Source organism: Columba livia, chromosome 14 (genome assembly GCF_036013475.1).
Source record: "Columba livia isolate bColLiv1 breed racing homer chromosome 14, bColLiv1.pat.W.v2, whole genome shotgun sequence".
NCBI classification, from domain to species: Eukaryota; Metazoa; Chordata; class Aves; order Columbiformes; family Columbidae; genus Columba; species Columba livia.
Window position 1 is genome coordinate 365493 of NC_088615.1, and position 21359 is coordinate 386851.

Here is a 21359-nt window from a genome sequence, read left to right on the forward strand (position 1 = left end):
GGGTACTGATCGATCACTGCAGTCGGCTGGGAGAGCTGCCCGAGCTGCACGTAACTCCTGAGGAGGAATTCACGTGTGCAAAGCTGGAGAATGGCGAGTGTCTGTTCCTGGGCACATGTGCAGAAACATGAATGTGTACTCAACGCTACGTAGCTCCTATACCTGGGCATGAAATATCGGATTGGTGAGGAAGAAGTTGCAGTCTTAAAGGGCGGGTGACAAGAACTCCGCTTGCTTTGAAATTCAGCATAGCTTTATTTTTCCCCCCAGTGCAGCTGTTCCTTTGGGGCTCCCCTGTAGGTGGAGTTTTCTCTTTGCCCCCTTGCTGTCGGTTTTTCCCGCCAGCGCGGTGAACGTCAGACCCGCCAGGCGTCACCTGCGTGGGTGTCCGCGGGAAGGAGGCGGGTTTGCCGCTGCCTCCGTGCCAGCCAGCTCAGAGCTGACGTTCCTGGCCCCAGCAGTCAGGAGCCGGGATGTTTATGTAGTAAATAGAAGGCGCTCATCTGTATTTCTGGCCATATACAAAAAAAATTATGTGTGTTATTATGTATATGCCTGTGACATTTCAGATCCTCCTTTTCCCAGAAAACTGGTGCGTATTTATGTATTTGTTTTGCACTCAGAAATGGTACAACGGCTCTTGACTTCTGCAGAATTATTACAGGAGCAGTTAATGAGTGGCATGGGTTTGGACTTTGTTTGCCTGTTTGTTAGAGCACCGCGACTCCTGAATTTCAGCCTCCGCTCCTGTGGCCAGCGGGGCCTCGTGGAGAGCACAGCCGAGTTCCTGAGGTGCTGGTGCTGGGCTGGCGATGGGGGGCGTGCCGCTCGTCTGCACAGCGATGGGGATAATGCTTCTGGATCCTAGAGATTATCATCTGGTCAGGAGCATTCGTCCTCCTTTATGACGCTGACTCACTAGAGCTGTCGTTATTTAATAACGTGGATAGCCACGAGGCTTTGGAATGTTTCTGCACGTTCAGTAGGAGATCTGTGCAATTCTCATCAGCCTGACATCCCACAGAATGAGAGCAGTTGCCTGGCCTGAGCAGCCCGGGGGGTTCTGCGGGTGGAGGGGGTCACTGGTGTTCTTGGAACGTAGAAACCAGCCGAATTGTCTCTAAATCGTACATGCCATTTGGCTACATGAGACAGGGATCCAAATGAAAACAAGGCTGGACAGCGGTGAAGCGCCTCGAGCGGGATGTGTGTGTGTGCCGCCTCTGCCCGGCGCGGCGGGCGCTCAGCGACACGCCGCGCTGCGTTCCGGAGCCTCTGGGGCTGCTGGCTGGGTGTGTTCACATCAGAGGTGCAACGGTGGATCGGTGCTGTTCTGCTTTCGGCCTTGGAAATGTGGATTAATTGTTAGATTTCGTATAACTGTGCCCAGCCATTTGGCTGCTTTTTATCTAATCTCTTCTGGATTGCTTGTGTGTGCTTCATGAAAAGCTTTTCTTGGATGGTGTTAGGTGGGCAAAGACCCTTTTGAAATGGGTACATGTAAAGAAAAGGATCAGGGATTCTACGAGACACATGAAGAATTATTTCAGAGAACGTCTAAACCCTCCAAACAGCTTTTGCACGTTTGTACATCCGTGAATTACGGCTGAAGGAAGCCAAAACGTCCAGTCCCTCAGCACCAAAGAAGCATCGTCACTCTGGCCTCCCAGAAGTGCAGAGCAGGGAAACCTGCGCTGACCATGGACAAATAAACACAGCTTTTTAATTAAAACTTAAGCAGAATAAATTCTTCGGCGTGTGAACTGAATAACTGTGATTATACCTATCAAGACAGTTTTCCTGGTAGCACGGGAGCAGCGTGGTCCCAGTAGGAACGCAAACACACCGTTGCGGTGGAGTTTCTGCCATCATCGTGGTCAAAGTCACTGCAAACGCTGCCGTACTCAGGCTGCAGAAAAAGCAGTTGCGACCTTAGTTGTTTTTTACGGAATTCGTTAATTATGTGTTCCAGCAGTGCAGCAGGAGAAGCGGTCCCAGCACAGTAATTTGGGCTCTTCGGAAAGGGAGCTGCCCCGTGCGGGACGCGCGGTCGCTGTCCGCGGAGCAGCGGGGGCGGGCATGTCGGCCCACGGCCCAGGAACACGCGTGGGCCGTGTCGGCCCACGGCCCAGGAACACGCGTGGGCCGTGTCGGCCCACGGCCCAGGAACACGCGTGGGCCGCTGTGTGCGGTGTGCGCCCGGCGCCAGAAACCCCAGGGGAGGCGTTGGGCAGGACCGGGAAGTCTGCAGAATCCTGGCCTGTTTGGAACTGCTCAGCACAGAGGAATGAAGTAGTGAAACACATGGCTTAGTTCAGGTAATTCATTTAATCCTCGTTGGACACTGTCGTTCCTGTAGCGCATGCGTCTCGGCCGTGCATCTCGGACGGATTTGTGGGCACAGAAGATGGTGTTTTACGAACTTTACATACCCAAATCTTCAAACGCCGTCTTACAAAATGCATTCTGATTTGCATGTTTTACATCTCAGGCGCATGGGTTTTGTGCGCCGGTGTTCGGTGTGAGCGAGTCGGGCGGCAGAGCGACCTTCCCCCGCGCCAGAGCTCCGGGCACGAAAATCGCGTGCGGTGCCATTTTCTTGCCGCCATAATATACATCAAATATCGATCCAACGACCTCTTCCTGCTCCGTAGACCTCGCTCTCTAGAATTCTGTCCAGGTGATTAAAGGTGTTATTTCTGCTTGGAGGACAGTCTTTTCAAGTTGCTTTTTTCTTTTCCTTTTTTTATTTTTTTTAATTCATTTGTTGCCACGATATTCCATTAACCCTCTGGTGGTGTCATCCTGTCCCCCGAAATCAGAAGGAATGTAGCTGTTAGATACTGAAGATTCCTTTGGTTTCCCTATCTATCCTATGCATCTTAACTTGCGTTATTTGTGGATTTAATATACAATTTGCTAGTGACCCTGAAGTGTATGAGGTGTTAAAGCATTCTCCTCAGTTCAACAACACTTCTTTATCTTTGTAGGCCTTTCTCAACATAATTGTTACCTAGGAAAATGAAAAATCTGGAAATACAATTTAACATGGTAAAAGTTCTTAATAAAATTACTCTGTTCCTTTCCTTCTGAAATTGCCTGTGAGGTAGCTTAACGTGTATAATTCCATGTCGTATATAATGTGCATACAATGCACTTAAGCCAGCGTTCCAGAAATCGCGTTCCTTTGTGTAGTGGGTGCTCATTTTGTGACTGGAGCTCGGAGGTGGAACCTCGCCGCGGTTCCGCAGGCGGCTCTTGGCTGTGTTGGGTGCAGAGCCGGCGCTCCAGCCGTAGCCGCTGTCATAAACCGGTTTGAAACACGTTCAGAAAGCAGCAGCCCTGCTGGGCGGGGTGTCGGTGGGTTCCTGGCCCGCCATCCGTTGTGTCCTCGCCCTGGCTGTGACTGGAAGGACCTGCGGCAGGATCAGCTGCGCACGGCGGGGACCTCCCGTCTGTGGGATTTCGAGAGGCGTGATGTTCGTGTTCTTGAAATGAGTCTTTTCTGCTGAATACCTTTTAATTGGTGGTGAGGCCGGTCTCTAAACTCTGCAGTGCCGTGAAAACCAAAAACAGTCTGTGGTTTTAGACTGGTTTTGAGACTTCCAGCTCTCTACGGGTCTCCTTTGCCAGGTATTTGCCATGGTCTGAACGCAGCTTTTTACTTGGTCTCTTTCATTCAACAGGACAAGCAAGGAACACATTTCATCAAATTGACCTTACCAAGATCTTAACCGCGTACTCCTTTAGCTCGAGTGTTACTGTGCACCTTACAATTTGCCGTTATCTTTTTTCCCAACTGCAGGGAAAAACAATAATTAAACATGGGAGATGCGTCTCAGGCTGTTGTTGAAAATGCAGCTTCCTCTTCCTGGCGAGCTGCCGGGCACGCTGTGCTGGGACCTGCCGTCCTCCCGGGCCGCGTGCGCGCCGCTCGGCAGGCTGGCGGCAGGCAGCCGTGCGGGGAGGGCGCCGTGGGGGCCCCGGCAGCTCCGCGCCCAGGCAGCAGTCCCGGGAGCTCAGAGACGTTCGGCAGAAATGTCACACAGACCTCCTGGCGCGTTAACCAGGAAACGGCGCTGAGCTTGTAGTCAGGTGGGTTTGAGTTCTTGCTCAGCTCGGGATAAAAACTTGTAGCGTTCGGTAACAGAGCAGGTTAAGCAAAGCCAAGATCAAGATAAGGTTACAGTCCAGGCTTGGGCTGTCTCAGTCACGAGGTGGAGGGGAACCTCCTAGTGATGTGGTGGTTTGTATTTTAGTTCTGTTGCAATCACACTTCTTTCCTTATCTTTGACAAGCTGGCCTAAGAAAAACCCCTAAAGCTACCACTGTTCTAACTACTATAGGGCTCTTCCTACTAGAAGATGGTGATTTTTAACTTACTGTGTGCTTAATCATTGGCTTATCTTTTAATATTCTAAAGCAATTTCTGCCTGCAAATTTTCTTTGAAGTGAGACTTGTGCTTTGTTTTGGAGTTTTTGGCAGAGATGGAGAAATAAACGAAAGGTGAATAGCGCACGTTCGGGAACAAGGAGCTGCCGAGGGCGGGCGGGAGGTGAGCCAGCAGGAGCCTCTGCGACATCTGTGTGTTGAGGTGCTTAAAATGCGAATGAATGCAACGCAGAAGACCTCCTGTCCGTGTACCGCTGGCGCTGAATGTCTGAAAAGGGAAGTCAGGAAATGCAGAGGGGAAGGTCAGCAGGTTGAGTGCGATACGGCCACATCGTGTTTCAGAAGTACCAGAGGAGGTATTGTTGAACTCTTGCATAATACGAAAATTAGTTCCTCGGGCTTACTCTGGGCATAAGAAAAAGTGAATTTAGCTACTTTCATTGCAATAGCCTAAGGTTTTTCTCTAACACATGGGATTTTTTAACATTATAATTGCTAAATTGTGGAATTCATTGCTGCAATGCATCTAGAATTGAGGAGTTTATCAGACTTCAATTAAAATATTTGATTTGCTTTGTAGCATACAAGATAATTCAAAGTTAAACTATTACGCTAAATGATAAAGCAGAAATCTCGCAGGAGACAAGAGCTGCTGTTGCCGGGCCAGCCGCGCCGGGCCCGGGCACGCGCTGCGGCTTGTGCGCTACGGACGCCACCAGCGCGGGCCCCGAGCGCTTCCCCTGCGAGGGGTTATGTTGTGAGGGACCGTGGGGATCGCCGTTCACCCGCCATGGGCAGGGACGCCGTCCACCAGGCCTGCGCGCTCAGAGCCCGCCCAGCCCCGCGCACCCCAGGGATGGAGCCTCCACAGCCTGTCCCGGGGCCCCAGCGCCGTGGGCAAGAGTTCCTTCCTTAGACCTGATCGCAGTCTGCCCTCGGTTCAGAATGGTTGCCCCTTGTCCTGTCCCTGCGGGCCTTAGTAAAAGTCTCTCTTGGGATCCCCGGTACAGATGGAAAGGCCGCAGCGAGGTGTCCCCGGCGCTGCTGCTCAGGCCGAACGCCGCAGCTCTCCGCGCCGTTCTCAGCGGGGCTGCTCCAGCGCTCGGGTCTGCCTGGTCCCGGGCAGCAGTGCTGGACGCGGGGCGGGGGCGGGGTGCAGGCCGACCCCCCAACGCGCCGGCCGCGCCGCTGGTCGCGCAGCCCGCGGACTGACGCGGCGTTGCAGCGGCGAGCGGGCCCTGCTGGTCCCGTCTCGGCCGCCGCAGTCCCCAGGTCCTTCGCAGGGCTGCTCTCCGTCCCCCGGCACTGAAGGGTCCAAGTCCCATTTCCATTTACAGTAACACTGAGTGTAGGCTCTAGCTCTTTGAACATTAACAAATAAATATAATAAACTCTTTCTACTAAGAAAATAAGTCTGTTTATTTGGTGTTTTGAGTGTGTGTCAACAACAATTTATTTTGAACTCTCAGGGCAAATATAATTGACCCATTTGTCCATACTGTGATTTGCGTACCTAATATGAAACAGAGAATGTGACCATTTTTTAACTGCAAGATCATATTAATCTAATAAAGCACTGGGTAAGATAATAAATCCTCTGTGCTGCTGAGAAGTATCGACATGAGTTCTTTCTGTCCGTCTGGAAAACAGCGTAGGCAGCACGAGCTGTGTGACCACGGACTGCAGACAGGCGCTGTGCCTGTTCTCTGGGGGCACCCGGCGGTTCGCGGGTGGATTTGGAAGCCACGTGCTCTCCGGGGGCAACACGTCCCTGTCTGGAGAGACAAGGAAGCTTACGTGGAGGCTTCTGTGTTAATCCCTTAGAATTAATTTCGTTCAGCCATACTGAATGTAAAGTAAATCATACCTGATTAGCAAGAAACAGCTTTTGGGAACATTCAGTAAGTTAATTTTTTATGAAGTAAAATATCTGGTGAATTTAGAATCTGCTAGAATCAGAAGGTACTGATTGCCTTGGGAAACGAGCACTAACACAGGAGTGGCGCCGGGTCAGCTCTAACCCAGAGCAGCTCTGCTTGGACCGAGCTACCTGCTCTGTGGGTTGAGAGTGAGACAGAGCGAACTGACCGCGCGTTCACCGTGGGGTGAACTCCTTTAGCTCTGGACCGGGGTGTCCAGAGGCACCTTCAGCCTGGCCAGGCTGGGATGCTGTGAAACCAGAGCTGATTGGTTCTGCGTTTCCTTCTCCGAAGGGCTGCGCCCTTCCCTGCATCAGCAGAAACTTCTGTTCCGCAAAGTTCTCCCCTCCCTCGCCACCTCCAGTGCGTTCAGCTCTGGTTAAGTTGCCCTTCAGGAAAGCCATGAGAGCGGAAACAGAGGTGTTGTACTTCATAGACCAGAAAAATGCGATTTTTCTCAGTGACTGTTGTGGAGTTGTGAGGTGGAGGAAACATGTTTGCAAGCAGAAAAAAAATGGTAGCGCTCCTGCTGCTTTTGGGAGAATTCTTCATCGTCTTGGGTCCTTTCCCTGCTGTGGGTCCCAGGTGTTTGTTGAAAGCCATGCAGAATTCAAATCCGGAGAGAAACAAGCTGGCGCAGGATGGGGGGCACTCATCCGCGGTGATCCGGGAAGCCCCAGAGCAGCTGTGGTGAGCCGTGCCGCGCCGCGCGCGCCCAGGCGGAGGGCGGTTGTCGCTCAGCGTGTCTGGCGGAGGTCGCGGGAGCAGAGGCCGAGGAGGCGGAACAGGAGCAGGGAGGTTGGAGCATGAAGGTGGTTTGTGAATAGCTGAAGGCCAGAAGGAACTTCACTGATAACATTATCCACCCTGCTAGATAAATACAGGTAAGCAGAGCACCTAATGGCACCTGAATTTGAACTGGTGAATATCTTTGTGAGAAACACCGCATTCTGTTTTCTTAAGGACAGCAAAGAAAGGCAAATGACTGCAGAACCCTGGGGGGGTTGGCAATGCCTGATTTATGTACAAGAACTGCAACTGCTTGTGGGAAACAAGCCAACCAGAGTACTGTGTGGAGTATGTAGTAGCAATTAGAGTTTCTCGTTAGCATTTTCAGATTTAAAGATACTGGTTTGAAATTTCTGTCATCATGGAACGGGATTGTCTTTTTCACCTCTTCTTAAGGCCCTCGTATCAACACAATTTATTAAATTACCCTTTGATCTGAAATACACAGAATTTCTGTGTGTTGTATTTAAACCCCTCCCCAAACCCGCAGGACACAAGGGCCGAGGCGCCCCGCCAGCCCGGCTCCGCCTCTGCGGGACTCGGGGCTGGAAGGCTGCGAAGGGTGCTGGCAACTGTCCTAACCTGGTTAATGGTGCTTCTGTTAACTAACTACCGAGGTTTGATTTGGATTTTGCCAGGGAGGAGCAGTGCTGGTGGGACAGGGAAGAGTCTCTCTGTGAAATAAATCCGGGTTGAAACATGCTGATAACCAGGTGTTTTCTGCATGTGCTGAACATTGTGTGGCTCCATGGGGTTTCATACAGCACCGTGGGTTACGTACTGTGCAAAAATGTATTTCCTTTTTGTTTCTTGGTGTTCCTACACTCATATTCTGAGAGGTTTAGCCCTTATTTTTCTTTTATGGTTTTGTTGCATCTTAATTGTTCCTTTTGTAAAAGCAAGACTTTTGAACTTTTTGACAATTTTTCTGTACTTCGTTGAGCTTTGTATTTGTAGAAACTGATGGATCAGGTCTCCTTAACCCATCGAGTTCTTGGCCGTGAGTTTCCGGCAGAGGGTGCTGATAATATATAACAAACAAAGCAACCGCAGAGGGATCTTTCTTTCTCCTGCCCCACTGTCCAGTGTCCCCTTAGGCGATTCCTGAGCCAGAGGCTGCTTCTCAACGTTATGTTTAATAATCACCAGTGGATCTGCCCTTCATTAGTTCGTGTAGTCTGTTTTGTAACTGGTAATACCCACAGCCCGTACAGCATCATCCAGCATCGAACTCCGTTGTGTGTTACTGCAGAAGTACTTTTGCTCGTTTGCTCCAGACTCGCTGCCATGCTGCTCCATGCCTTCGCCCTTTCGCTCTGACCTCACACCAAATCGTATTTGGGAGCTTCGCCTTTCTTTCAGGGTTCTTTCTGAAGGGCAAGTAGCCTGAAGTGCGTGAAGAAAGACAGAAGAGGTTCTATAGCGAGTTGGTACTATTTTTGTTGTGACAGAAACCTGTCAGCACTTTCTTGGAGTAAAACAACTGGTACTCGGTGCAGCCGAGCGCGAGGCCGGTGTTCTCACCCAGCGGCTGCCTCACCCGGGGCCTTTACTCACAGCACCCGGTGGTCTTTATTGACCAGAGGAGAAAGGGAACGGAAACACGGGCGAGGACGTGTTTTCACACTGCAGGGGGAATAAAGAGCAGCTCTAGCTTTGCTGTGGGAGGGAAGCTGGTGCTTTCCTATAGATTTCTTTTCTCCCTGCAAGTCTGCATCGGGCCGACTCTCATCTCTGACAGCTCTGGAGTCCCTGGATGCCTGAAGAGTCTGATGCTGGGAAATCCCAGCCTGAGACCGATCAGTGGTTCATCTCGGGGTTCTCAGTCTTGGTTGTGAGTAACAGTACAACACAACATGCAAGTTGTAAATCCAGCTAGAGCGGAAAATAATTTCCCGTGAGAATACTGGTGTCCTTGCACTCAGGTACATCCTTTCACTGGTCTGTGGTATTTCTTCATCCTCCTGAGTACTTGTCTGATGCGTCTTGAGTTGCCACAAAGTCGGTTCAAAACGTTACTTTTGCTTTTCCCTGCCTGCATTTACCAGTCAAAGGAAACAGTGCTGCTTAGTTTTGTCCATGAACCCAAAACTATTCTGTAGCAAGTACACGCAGCTGCTGCAGCATCTGGGATTGCGGCTCGAGACCTGCCCGTCTCTTCTTGTAAACGCTGCTTGAGATGTAGCGGAGCAACACAGCACAGCTAACCCAGAGACTGTATGACGGGTCTGTGATAGCATCCCTGCGGTAATGCTCCTTGGTCCGCATCTGTGGGACAGACTGTGTCTCAACAGCACCAGCTAGAGATGGAGAAGGGCAATTGTCAGAAGGATGCTGGCTAACACAAGAAATTGGCCTTTCCTGGCTCACAGACAAAATACAGAAGACTCCAAACCAAACTCCTCCCCGGGAGCAGGACACCGAACATCAGCTCGAGCAGCATCCCTGGCATTTAATGAGATCCAGTTCCTCAGACAGTAGCGAGATCCTTTGCTGACATCACGAAGTCGTTGTCATGGTTACAAAAGGAGCAGCTGCTAAATACAGAGTATTAGAAAGATGCAAACAGAGAAAATCGATGTCCAAGCAGAAAAGATGCAGAGTAGATGGGATGACTTGAGGTCGGGAAGAAATAACGAGAATGGGGACAGCAGCTAGGGAGCTAAGCAGGAGATCAAAGCGAGGGGAGAGTAAGCTCAAAGGTAGATACCCAGAGACAGGTCGTCCGGGAGCAGCCCCCGTGGGAACTCGGCATGCTTATGTTCGTAATTAATGAAAAGCCTTCCAAGAGAAGTCTGGAAACCATATTGCATCACAGAAGCATCTTTTGGCTTATGCTCTTTGAAACTTTGCAAGTTATATCCTGGAGCAGCATGAACTGTGAAGGAGGAAGGTATGTTCTGATACTGAAGGGTGGACAGAGACTTTTTCCCCCTGAGCCAATCCAGCCAGTGCCATAGGTGAAAAACAGAGCCCAGTATGGGATGCAGGACAGGAGATTTGCACAGAGCACTCTCGGCTCTGCGCAGTCTCCAGTTGTTGGCGTTTTGGCCAAGCTCCATTTGAAATCACCGTTTTCCAAGCTGTAGCCTCTCTTTCCTGTGCCCTAGTTTTGAGGAGGTAGGGATTTAGATGGCCTATTTTTGTTGAGTTAGTGAAAGCTAACTCAGCCTTTTGTTCTGATAAAAAATAGTGAAAACAGTGTGCGAGATAATAAAGCGAGCCTGATGTGTGTTAATCTAATAGTGATTCCCTGAGCAAGTGGGTTGGGATCTTCAGTTAATTCCTGCATCAGGATGGGAAAGCAGTTTCCATGGATACGGAGCCAGAAGCAGCACTGACATGGGCAGAAACACCAGCTTAGTTTCACCACAGCTCTGAGCAGGGTCCTCTCCCTCCCTGCCCCCACCCGGGGCTCTCTGTTCTGTATTTTGAGAGGAAAAGAGGCAAATGGAGATTTGAGAAATGGGTGGAGGAAAAAAAATACTCCCTCTTCACCTAGAAAATGAACAGGACATGCAAGGGATTTCACAGCCCTAAACTACAATTAGGATTGAACGTTTGGCTATGCAGCAGTGTAGACAGGACAGGATCAAGCTCCTCTGCCTCTGGCCCGATGCGGTCTGGGTGTGCACTCCCAGCTGCTCCCCGGCCTCGCTCACCGCGGCGGGCGTCCCCCTGGCCGCAGGGCTGCCCCAGCAGCGCATCGCGCCGGGTCAGCTCTTCATGAAGCTGCTCCAAGTTCGGTCAGGGCCAGCTGGCAAAGCAATTACATCTTCACCTTGGTTGCCAGCAGCTGGATTTATGAATAAGCAAGGCCATGTTTTCTTGTTTGACTAATCATTTTGTGAAATATTCATGCCTATTTTTTTCACACCAACCCATTTTTAATAGGTAGGTAGACTATTATGTTTTGATGACAGTCAATATGAAGGAGCGCCATGTTTCGGATGTACCTCGTACAGAGATCTGTAAAGCTGTTGGACTGTAGTTCTCAGAGGGTGGCCTTAGCTGACTGCTTGTTTTCAGTCATTTCAGGTCTTTCTTGAGCTTGTTAGCTTTATGTTAAGTCAGATGAGATGAAAGCAACACCTTTTACAAATAACACCTGGAGAGAAATACAGTCATTGTGAGGCAAAGCTGCAAATGTAAAATACTTACTAGTCACATCAAACACTCTGCTGGGTCCACTGCACTTGCTCAAAAGCTCACTATTCAGAATTAATTGTAAAAATCATCCTTGTTATTTCATTTATTTGTATTAAACTAGTATCTAGAAGCCCTTGAACACAAAAGATTTTCTGCATATCTTAAACCAAGATATTCAGCTATTGAATCATTATGTATGGGATTTGGGTTTGTTAAGAAAAAGGAAAAGCACTGAATCACGTGTTCAAAATAGAGTGTTGGCCTGCTGCTGTGACATCGAACGAACAGTGTGACTTCTCTCCATGAAGAGCAAATACCAAAGAACCGATGTGCAGTAGGTGCCGTTCAGTAATACAGGCTGCAGATAAGCGGGAGCCCTCTACATGATTCCTGGAGGCACCGTGTGGCTGCAACCTGTAACTGGTTTTAGGGTGGAAATGCATCAGTGCGGCGGCCACTGCACAGTGTTACTGCCAGGACACAGCCCTGAATACAGCGGGGCAGGTGACAGCGGCTTAAAGCTGTGACAGCGAGCGGACAGAACGCTGCCGTGCTTGCAACTTGGATATAAACCGCAAGGGCGCCAGAGCCCGGTGCTGTCACTTACACAGCAAGAGAGGGGGCCGGGCCCCCGGGGGCTGCGGCCCAGCTCTGCGCCGGGATGGCCCGGGAACGGCCGCAGGCGCGGGGGCTGCGGGCAGGGGAACGGGCAGGCTCTGGGCAGGGGAACGGGCAGTGCTGCGGGCAGGCTCTGGGCAATGCTGCGGGCAGGGCAGCGGGCAGGCTCTGGGCAGGGCAGCGGGCAGGGGAACGGGCAGGCTCTGGGCAATGCTCCGGGCAGTGCAGCGGGCACGTCTGGCTGGCCCTGCCCGGCGCAGGGGATGCCCACATCCAGCGCCTGCGAGCGGGACCGGCCAGCCGCCCATGCCGTGGGCAGCAGCAAAGGCGCCCGGCGTTCCCCGCCGTCTCTGCGGGGAAGGGAGCGCAGTCCGCGGCAGAGCACGGAGCCGCAGGCGGCGGCGGGCCGATCCGCGAGCGGGAGTGGCTGCGCTCCGCGGAGCTCCAGCCCGGTCAAGCAATGGAGCCCCCGGCACGGCCCCCGCGCCCGGGCGACCCGGCGGGGCTGCGGCTGCGGCTCCCGGCACCGCCCACGGGCCCCGCGCACTGCGGGGAAGCCCTCGCGGCCGCGCACGCGCATTGCGGCCGCACTGCGTCGCCGGTACCGCCTGGCCCGGCGCCAGGGGAGTCCCGCTCCGGCAGCGGGGCCGCCCGGGCGGGGCGGAGCGGCGGCCGCGTCGAGCGCCTATTTATAGCGCGGGAGGCTCCCCTGGCCCGGGGAGTGCTCTCTCGCGGCTTCGCGCCGTGCGTGCCGCCTCGGGCGGACAGCCCGGGCTCCGTGCGGAGCCGGTGCGGGGGACAGCCCGTGTCGGAGGGGCGGGCGGGAGCTGCGGCTGCGCCAAGGGACAGCCCCGAGCGCTGTCACTTTCCGTCGCGCCATAGTCAATGGCGGCGGCCATGCGGTCCCCGGGGCCCTGGTGTCCGCAGTGCCCCGTTCTCCGTGCGGGCGGGAGGCGCGGAGGGCCCGGGTCTGCCCCGGTGTGGCGCCGCGGGCAGAGGTGCTCCGCTCTCGGCGGGAGCGGGCGGAGCAGGGCGCTCCCGGCGCCCTCCGGAGATCCCCGGGCCCGGCAGCCCCCGCCCAGGGCGCGCTGCCAGCGCTCAGAAAACTCCTCCGCACCGGGGCTGCCGCGCGTGCGGCGCTGCTGACCGCCAGCCGCCGCGGAGAGAGGGGCGCGGGTAGCGGAGCTGAGTACACGGGCCGGGGGCGAACGGCGGCTCTGCCCGCGGGACCGCGGCGGTGCCGGGAGCTCCCCAGACCCGCCCGGGCAGCAGCAGCGCGCTCCCGAGGGCCGGGGCCTCCGCGCGCTCCCGTGCCCCGGGGGCGGGCGCGCGGCCCGGCGGCAACCTGGCTCCCGCGCGCGGGCTCCCCGCGCCCCCCGCCCGGGGCCGGAATCGCCATATAAGGAGCGGGAAGCCTCCGCCGGAACCAAGACTTATAAGGCTGTTTCCTAATATGGAAAGTGCGGCGGGGCTTCCGGCGGGCGGGCGGGGGCGGGCTGCGGCCGGAGACCCCGCGCCCCGGGGCTGGCGGCGCTGCGGCGGCTGCGGTGGCGATGCCCACAGCGGGGGACAGTCCCGCAACGGGCGCGGGGCTCCCGGCCCGGGGCGGGCGGGGCCCCCACGGCCCGGCTTTCCCCGGTGCCAGCCGCTGACGCCAGGCGGGGTCCTCCAGCCCGCGTCCATATAAGGGCTTCCTCCTTTCCATATATGGCCATGTACGTCAGGGCCGGGGCGGGCCGCGCCGGTGGGACCCGATATATAGAGGCGGCTCCGGGGCGGGCGGGGAGCCTAGCGCTTCCAGCGGGCAGCGCCGGGGGAGCCCCGGGCGGGCGGGCGAAGGGGGAGCCGAGCACTTGCAGCCGACAGCGCCGGGGGAACCGCGGCGCGGGGCTCGCAGCAAGCGACGGCCCGTCCGCCGGGCCCGCGGCGGCGGAGCAACCGGCCGTCAGAGCCCCGGCCCGGCGCCCTCATGGCCGCGGCCAAGGCAGAGATGCAGCTCCTGCCCCCGCTGCAGATCTCCGACCCGTTCGGCGCCTTCCCGCACTCGCCCCCCGCCATGGACACTCACTATCCCAAACTGGAGGAGATGATGCTGCTCAGCGGCGGGGGCCCGCAGTTCCTCGCCCCGCCCGGGGCGCCCGAGAGCGCTGGCTTCGGCGCCTCCGGGGAGTCCGGGGAGCAGCACTTCGAACACCTGGCGGCAGGTAAGGGCGCCGGCCTCGCCCGGGCAGGCGGGGAGTCCCGGTCCGTCGCGGGGTCAGAGGCGCCTGCGGGGGATCCGCGCTGCAGAGGCGCCTCCGTCCCGGCGGCTGCGCGGGGGGATTCTCCGGTGTGCGTCAGCGGCTCCGGGCTCGCTGCTGCTGGAGACCCGCCAGCGCCGCTGCAATATGTTACGCTCAATTATTAATTACCCAGAGCACGGATCTGGGGCTGCGCTGCGCGGGGATGGCTCGCGAAACGCTGGCAGCAGCTGCAGTGGCTGCTGGAAGTAATAGCTATTCCTCTTTTCAGACACTTTTCCCGAGATCTCCCTGAACAACGAGAAAGCCCTGCCAGAAACCAGCTACCCCAACCAAACGACGCGCCTGCCACCGATAACCTACACGGGCCGCTTTTCCCTAGAGCCGGCCCCCAACAGCAGCAACACCTTGTGGCCAGAGCCCCTCTTCAGTCTCGTCAGCGGGCTGGTGGGCATGGCCAACGCGCCTCCCACCTCTACGCCTTCTTCATCATCACCATCCTCCTCCTCGCAGAGCCCCTCTCTGAGCTGCTCTGTCCAAGCCAGCGAGAACAGCCCAATTTATTCAGCTGCGCCAACTTTTCCCAGTTCCAGCTCTGACATTTTCCCTGAACCGCAGACCCAGTCCTTTCCCAACCCCTCTGGAGCCCCTATCCAGTACCCACCTCCAGCTTATCCGACTGCTAAAACCAGCTTTCAGGTGCCAATGATCCCCGATTACCTGTTCCCTCAGCAACAGGGGGAGCTCAGTCTTGTTCCGGCTGATCAGAAGCCCTTCCCAGCCCTGGAAACCAGAGCCCAGCAGCCTTCCCTCACGCCGCTGTCCACTATTAAGGCGTTTGCTACTCAGACTGGCTCCCAAGAGTTGAAGACCCTCAACACTAACTATCAGTCCCAGCTGATCAAGCCCAGCAGGATGAGGAAATACCCAAACCGTCCCAGCAAGACCCCTCCTCATGAGCGACCCTATGCCTGCCCAGTGGAGTCCTGTGACCGCAGGTTTTCGCGGTCCGATGAGCTAACACGGCACATCCGCATCCACACGGGACAGAAACCTTTCCAGTGCCGCATCTGCATGCGGAACTTCAGCAGGAGCGACCACTTGACTACGCACATCCGCACACACACAGGGGAGAAGCCATTTGCCTGTGACATTTGTGGCAGAAAGTTTGCCAGAAGCGATGAGAGGAAGAGACACACTAAAATCCACCTTAGGCAAAAGGACAAGAAAGTGGAAAAGGCAGCTCCAGTCTCAACTGCTTCCCCAGTTCCTGCCTACTCATCCTCTGTGACTGCATCCTACCCGTCCTCCATCGCCACCACGTACCCCTCTCCGGTGCGCACGGCGTATTCCTCCCCGGCCCCCTCCTCCTACCCCTCCCCTGCACACACCACGTTCCCGTCCCCTTCTATAGCAACCACTTACCCCTCTGGCACCGCCACTTTTCAGACCCAAGTGGCCACCTCCTTCTCATCTCCAGGGGTCACCAACAATTTCAGCTCCCAGGTGACCTCAGCGCTTTCAGACATGACATCAGCCTTTTCTCCAAGGACAACTGAGATTTGCTGAGGTGACCTCTGGAACACAAGAAGTCACCTCTTCCATTGGTACTATCAGACACGGAGTCTTCAATTGCTCCCCCAACACCAGATGTTGCAAGGCTGTTTAACTTTTCTTTAAACTTCAGCTGCCTGAAACAACTGCCGTTTAGGTTTACCACCTCTGTTGAATGACTTAATTTGCATGGACTGTGGATATAAGTTCAGTATAATTTTCCCCGTAAACAATAGTCTTTTATTAGGAAGAAAGGACTTTTGATTAAGTATGTAGCTGATGTAAATTGAACATGTGCCATGGTTTTGCTTTCCTTTAGGTACTATTGATGTGAAAAATCTTTGCATATCCATATTGTATTATTTGGAGTTTGCAGGGCCATATTTGTAAATGTTAATTCTATTCAGTGACAAAGCTGTAATGAGTTTCAAACTTCTTTGGGAACAGCACTTACTGTATTTGAGCATGTTAGAGTGATGCTGTGTAAATATCACCTGATGAGACACTCACATGTGGCAGAAGTTTTGTTTTTAAAGTTACACGTCTTGGTGCCTTTTTGTGAAGCCTTGCTGACGTCATGCGTTTGTGTGAATGGATGCTTTGCATCTTGCCTTAAAGTGAAAGGGATGTTACTCAAAGAATGTCAGGGAGAGCAGGGAATGGTGGGGAGGGAAGCACGAGAAAGCCCCGGGGGACAGAATGTAAGCAAAAAAACCCCACACCCCTCAAAGTCTATTTTTGTTACAAAAATGTAAATATATATATATATATATTCAGGAGTTGGAATGTTGTAGTTACCTACTGAGTAGGCAGCAATTTTTGTATGTTATGAACATGCAGTTCATTATTTTGTGGTTTATTTTTATTTTGTAATTGTGTTTGTTAAAATGAAAGTGACTGTTTGGCTTCTAAACACATTGAATGCGCTTTCCTGCCAATGGGATATTTGGTGTACAATACCCTCCAGAAAAAAATAAATAAAATATCAAATCATGCAGACTTACACATTTTCCTTTAAGCTGCTACGCAGGAAGACTGTGCTGCAGCAACCCTGTCTCCTTGAGTGGCTGGGAAGCAGTAAGCGCTGCTTGTCTCCTGGAGCAAGGAGGGGAGACAATCGCTCCACAGTCCAGTTGCGCATGAAGGCGGGACGGAGCACCCGCTTCCCTGCATTCAGTGCATCACCTTAAGTAGCCACGATTCCTGTTTTCTGGCTTCTCTAGAAGCACGTGAGCTAATCTGAAAAGGAAAACAAGCCTCCCCGTGCTGAAAATGAGGTTGGACAATTAGAATCTCAGCTGTGTTCACAGGTAGGAGGTCACGGAGCGGTCTCTGGGCGGTTGACGGGGGCAGCCCTGCTCACCCGCGGGCTGCCACAGCGCAGGGCACGCGCGGGCACGGCCTCACATCCGCCAGCAGAGACGCCTCAGCATCTATAGGAGGAAAGCGCTTGCGGACACGGAGGCTTGAAACGCGTCCCAGGGGCACGTGAACTCCGCACAGAACTCGGAGGAATTCGCACCCATGAGACCCGGCGGGGCCGGGGCGGGAGGTTCTGGTGTCAGTGCCTTCAGGCGAGCTCTCCACAGACCACGGACGTTCAGCGCCGCGCGGAGCTGGGACGCGGATACAGGCCTTGAAATCGACCCCACTGCCGAGGAAGGGCAACCTGCGGGGGACCGGGGCCAGCCCTCCCGGGGCCGGGCAGCGAGTGTGGCAGGGACAGGAGCGCGGCGCGGCCGGGGATCCGGACGGGCTCTCCCGGGCGGGACTGCCCCCGCCGGGCCGGGCCGGACTGTCTCCGCCGGACCCCGCGGGTGACGGGCGGCGGCTGCGCGCGCAGCGCCGGGAGCGCGCTGCGGGGCGTGGCCTCGTCACGCGGCCGCGGGGCGGCCAAGGACGAGCGGAAACGTCGCTCTCGCGGCGGCCGGAACCTTGCGGACCATATTTGGTGTTTCCTCCGCGCCTTTTATGGCACTTCCGAGGCCCAAAAAAGGCGTTTCCTGCTCGCGCCGCTGCCGCCGGCCCGGCCCGGGCTCGGGCCCGCACAGCCCGCGGGAGCCGGGCAGGGCCGGGCAGGGCCGGGCGGCGCTCCGGGCGGCGGGCAGGCCGCTGCCGTGCCCCGCTGCTGGGCGCTGCGGCGGGCCGCTGAGCGGGCCCCGCGCCGCCCGGGCGGGAAGGCCGCAGTTACCGGTGGGTACCGAGGAGCCGCTGCCGCGTCCCACGGCCTTCCCCGCGGAGCCGCTCCCGGAGCCGCTGCACACAGGGACAGCCCCGGCCCGGGAGCCTGCTTTGTGCCCTGATTACACTGGAAACACCGACCCCTCGTTGTTCTTTTCTTTCAGACCCCCGAGGTAGAACGCGCTCGGGCGCACGGACCAGCGCAGCGGCCCCGTGCCGCGCCCACCCGGTGCGTTCGGGCGGCTGTGTGAAGCCGCAGAAATGCGGCCGTTGCAGCCGCTCCCGCCGCACCGGGAGCTGCTGCTGCCGAGCGGGCCCGGCGAGCGAGGAGCCGGCTGCGGGAGCAGCGCTGCGGGCGGGGGGCGAGGAGCCGGCTGCGGGAGCAGCGCTGCGGGCGGGGGGCGAGGAGCCGGCTGCGGGAGCAGCGCTGCGGGCGGGGGGCCGAGGAGCCGGCTGCGGGAGCAGCGCTGCGGGCGGGGGGCGAGGAGCCGGCTGCGGGAGCAGCGCTGCGGGCGGGGGGCGAGGAGCCGGCTGCGGGAGCAGCGCTGCGGGCGGGGGGACGTGCGCCCTGCGCGTCCCGGCAGCACCGCGGGAGCCCCGCGCGACACAGCCGTGCCACCCCGGGGCGGCGGGAGCTGCAGCGGGCCCGCGGCCCGGTCTGCAGCGGGTGCAGTGGCTGGAGCTGCATCAGGAGCCACGTCCGCGGCCCCTTGCCAAGCAAACGTAACTGGGGCTGGGACACGTGTTGGACTTTCCACTGTCAGTGGCTGTTCCTTCAAAAATGTTCGATTTGTGGCCAGTGGACTCCAGAATTCTCAAGAGTTCTAAGTGGACATAATACATTTATGACGAGGGCTTGGCTGTGTGATTTTTGAGCTAAACATTCCGTGTGCTTACCTGCGTACATTGTCTGAATGTAGCGCTATTAAGTGCTAATTAGACATAGAGGCAGGTCTTAAAGCACATTGAGACTCTAGAATGAAATATGAGCTATAGCTGAAGAACAAGAGCTTTGAAAATAGTTAAGTTTTTCTGCTTTAATAGAAGTGACTTTATTTTTAATAATCCAGCCTTGACTGATAGACTTTAATGATTTATGGTCTTGACCTGACTCATGACTCTCTCCTCTTAAACACAGAGGTCCATGCTTATATATGGTGTTAATCACTCTGCAGCACTCAGTTTCTGATTGTTCTTTGGCACGGCTGTAATGCAAATGAGAGATGCTTAGGCAGAAGTGTTTTCAACATGCACACTTTCGTAACTACAAAACGCACTATTAAAGCACGTTTGTTGGATGTTTTTCTGTAAGCACATGGGGGTTTTGTTTTGTGAGCTCTTCACGCTGCTTTTTTGTATCTCCAAAAACCAACATAGCAACTACACCCCAAGCAACGAAAACCCCAGAAAGAAAACCAAACCCCAACCACCCAGCCCCAGCAATCAGCTCCGGAAGCGCACGAACGCAGCAGGAGGGCAGCGAGCTCCGAGAGCCACTCGGGCGCGAACGGCTCCTTCCGTGCGCTGCGTTTCGCTGGTGGGTCTCTTGGTCTACCAGAGGATGTTCTTTTGCTTGAATTTGCCATATGGGTGCCACCGGACATAGCAACCCCGCAGCACTGCTGGGCTGGGTGTTAGAAGCTCTGCGGGAAGCCGCCGCGCTCGCTCGCCGGGAAGCGCTGCCCCCCTGCGCAGGAACGCTGCACAGAAAGAGGCGCGTTGGGGCTAAAGGGTTGGTTTTCGGGCGCTGGGATCCCGAGCGAGGAGCGGGAGCCGGTTCTGTTCGCGGGGGCTGTGGCGCCCTCGGAGCGGCGGTTCCCGGGGCGGGCTTGGAAGGGGCAGCAGGTGAGAGAATTAACCGCACGTTATTTTGTGCAGGCTCCAGAGACTCCGGATTGTTTCTTAGCTCCAGAGCCGGCAGCTGGTGCCAGACCCTGTGTCCGGTTCAGACACCAGATGTCCCTGTGCTGCCACCTCATGTTGAAAACACAAACAACACCATCAGCTCACTGGGAAATAACTGTGAAAAATGCTAAAGTGACCTTGTAGATCTGGTATTGACTATGAAAACGATCACGTCAAGTCATGCAGTTTGGGTTCCTTTGCTCTCCTTTAGGAATCCCAGATTAAAGCTCTTGGTTGTTTATTTATTTTCCTTAGTGTTTGTGTTTTTCTTCCTCCTTCCCAGTTATTCCCTGAACTCGCAATGAGCAGAAACCCGGTTTGTTTTCTAGTTCAGGTGCCTGGAGACGAATGCTGGAGTGCGCATATTTGTACTGTCACACGAAGAGCACAACCTACACGTAGCAGTTTGTAACCTGTTTTCTGACACGCGTTCCACAGTTCATTCCCGCTGCCAGCAGCCAGCAGAGCCGAGCGCGCCCGTGGTGCGCCGTGTGCTCCGCGCTGCAGGGCCTGCGTGAGGGGCATCACCGAGCTGCTTCCAGAAACACTAAACGAACGTCCCTGCACACGGGGTCCGGGGTGCCCGCGACTCTGGTGAGGAGGGGTATGACAAACAGCGCTGTTGTTCCCCCTTCATCTGCACATTTGTGTGCACCTGAGAGAGTCAAAATTGTTCCATGCGCCTTGGAACACTTGGCCTTAAATAAGCCTTTGCAACAGCTGAAAGAAGTCCAGTGGAAAAAGCCTGGATCAGAAAGGCCATGTTTAGCCAGAGCCGGCCTGCAGCAGCAGCCGAGCTGGCCTGGCCGGTTCTGTGTATTCGGAACATAACGGAAAATCGCCTGCTGGCGTCCCATGCGGTCGCTGAGAGATGAGGCTCTAAGCATTAGCCAGGTTTCTAAGCTGTCTGAAGGACAGAAGTGCAAAAAAAAAGAGCATGTGAGTTAAACAAAACCACTATATGATTGCAGCTGCTCTCTCGGCAATGGGGGATGCCCAGAATCCCCCACTCTTAAATTACGAAACACTGTATGATCATACCACGTGTGCTACAACTTCCTAAAATACCAACCACATCTCTTCTTGTTCTGGAGAGGTGAAGGTTTGTCCACGCCGATGGAGCTGGGGAGCGCCCAGGCTGCCTTCTACCCCCCGAAGTTTCAGGTGGAGCAGAAGCACCAAGGCAACATCCACCGTATTTTTACCTTTGCCCGTGTGCTCCGCCAGCTGCCTCACAGCATGAAGTCTTCGAGGACATTGCCTTGTTGCTGCAGGTGAGGGGAGGCCCCTGAGAACCCCAAACCGGCCCCCAAATTGCCTCTTCACCTCTGCTTCCTCCTCACTGTTGGCACTAGATCCCTATAATGTCTGCACCCGTGGGCCCTGACACCAAACCAGGGTGTGATCCCGCAGGTGTTCCAGAGAACCCAGGAACTGGCACAAAAAGGCCGGGAAACAACAAAATGGTGTTAATTCTATCTGGGGGGATTTCTGAGGTTCCAGGGGGCCCAGTGGGGTGCTGGTGGGCAGTACGGTTTCACCGGGGGACTTGCACACACTGTTGGGATGATTGTCAGCAGCATGAAAAGCAGCAAGATGCTGGTTATCCTC

General features: G+C 55.3%; 1 protein-coding gene across 6 annotated transcripts; it reads left to right on the top strand.

The window, feature by feature from the left end:
- The first annotated feature begins 13645 nt into the window (after positions 1–13645).
- On the top strand, positions 13646–19993 carry EGR1 (early growth response 1). Of its 6 annotated transcripts, none has more exons than XR_010466016.1 (4): positions 13646–14072; positions 14380–17855; positions 18008–19557; positions 19722–19993. XR_010466016.1 is itself a non-coding variant. In XM_013370407.3 (2 exons), the coding sequence occupies exons 1-2, from the start codon at positions 13838–13840 to the stop codon at positions 15675–15677; spliced, it is 1533 nt and encodes a 510-aa protein (XP_013225861.2). In that variant the 5' UTR covers positions 13646–13837; the 3' UTR covers positions 15678–19993. The 6 variants fall into 6 exon arrangements, 1 of the variants encoding a protein (XP_013225861.2); XR_010466015.1 differs by having other exon boundaries at positions 18008–19380; XR_010466017.1 differs by having other exon boundaries at positions 18008–18072; positions 19221–19993.
- The last annotated feature ends 1366 nt before the right edge of the window (positions 19994–21359 follow it).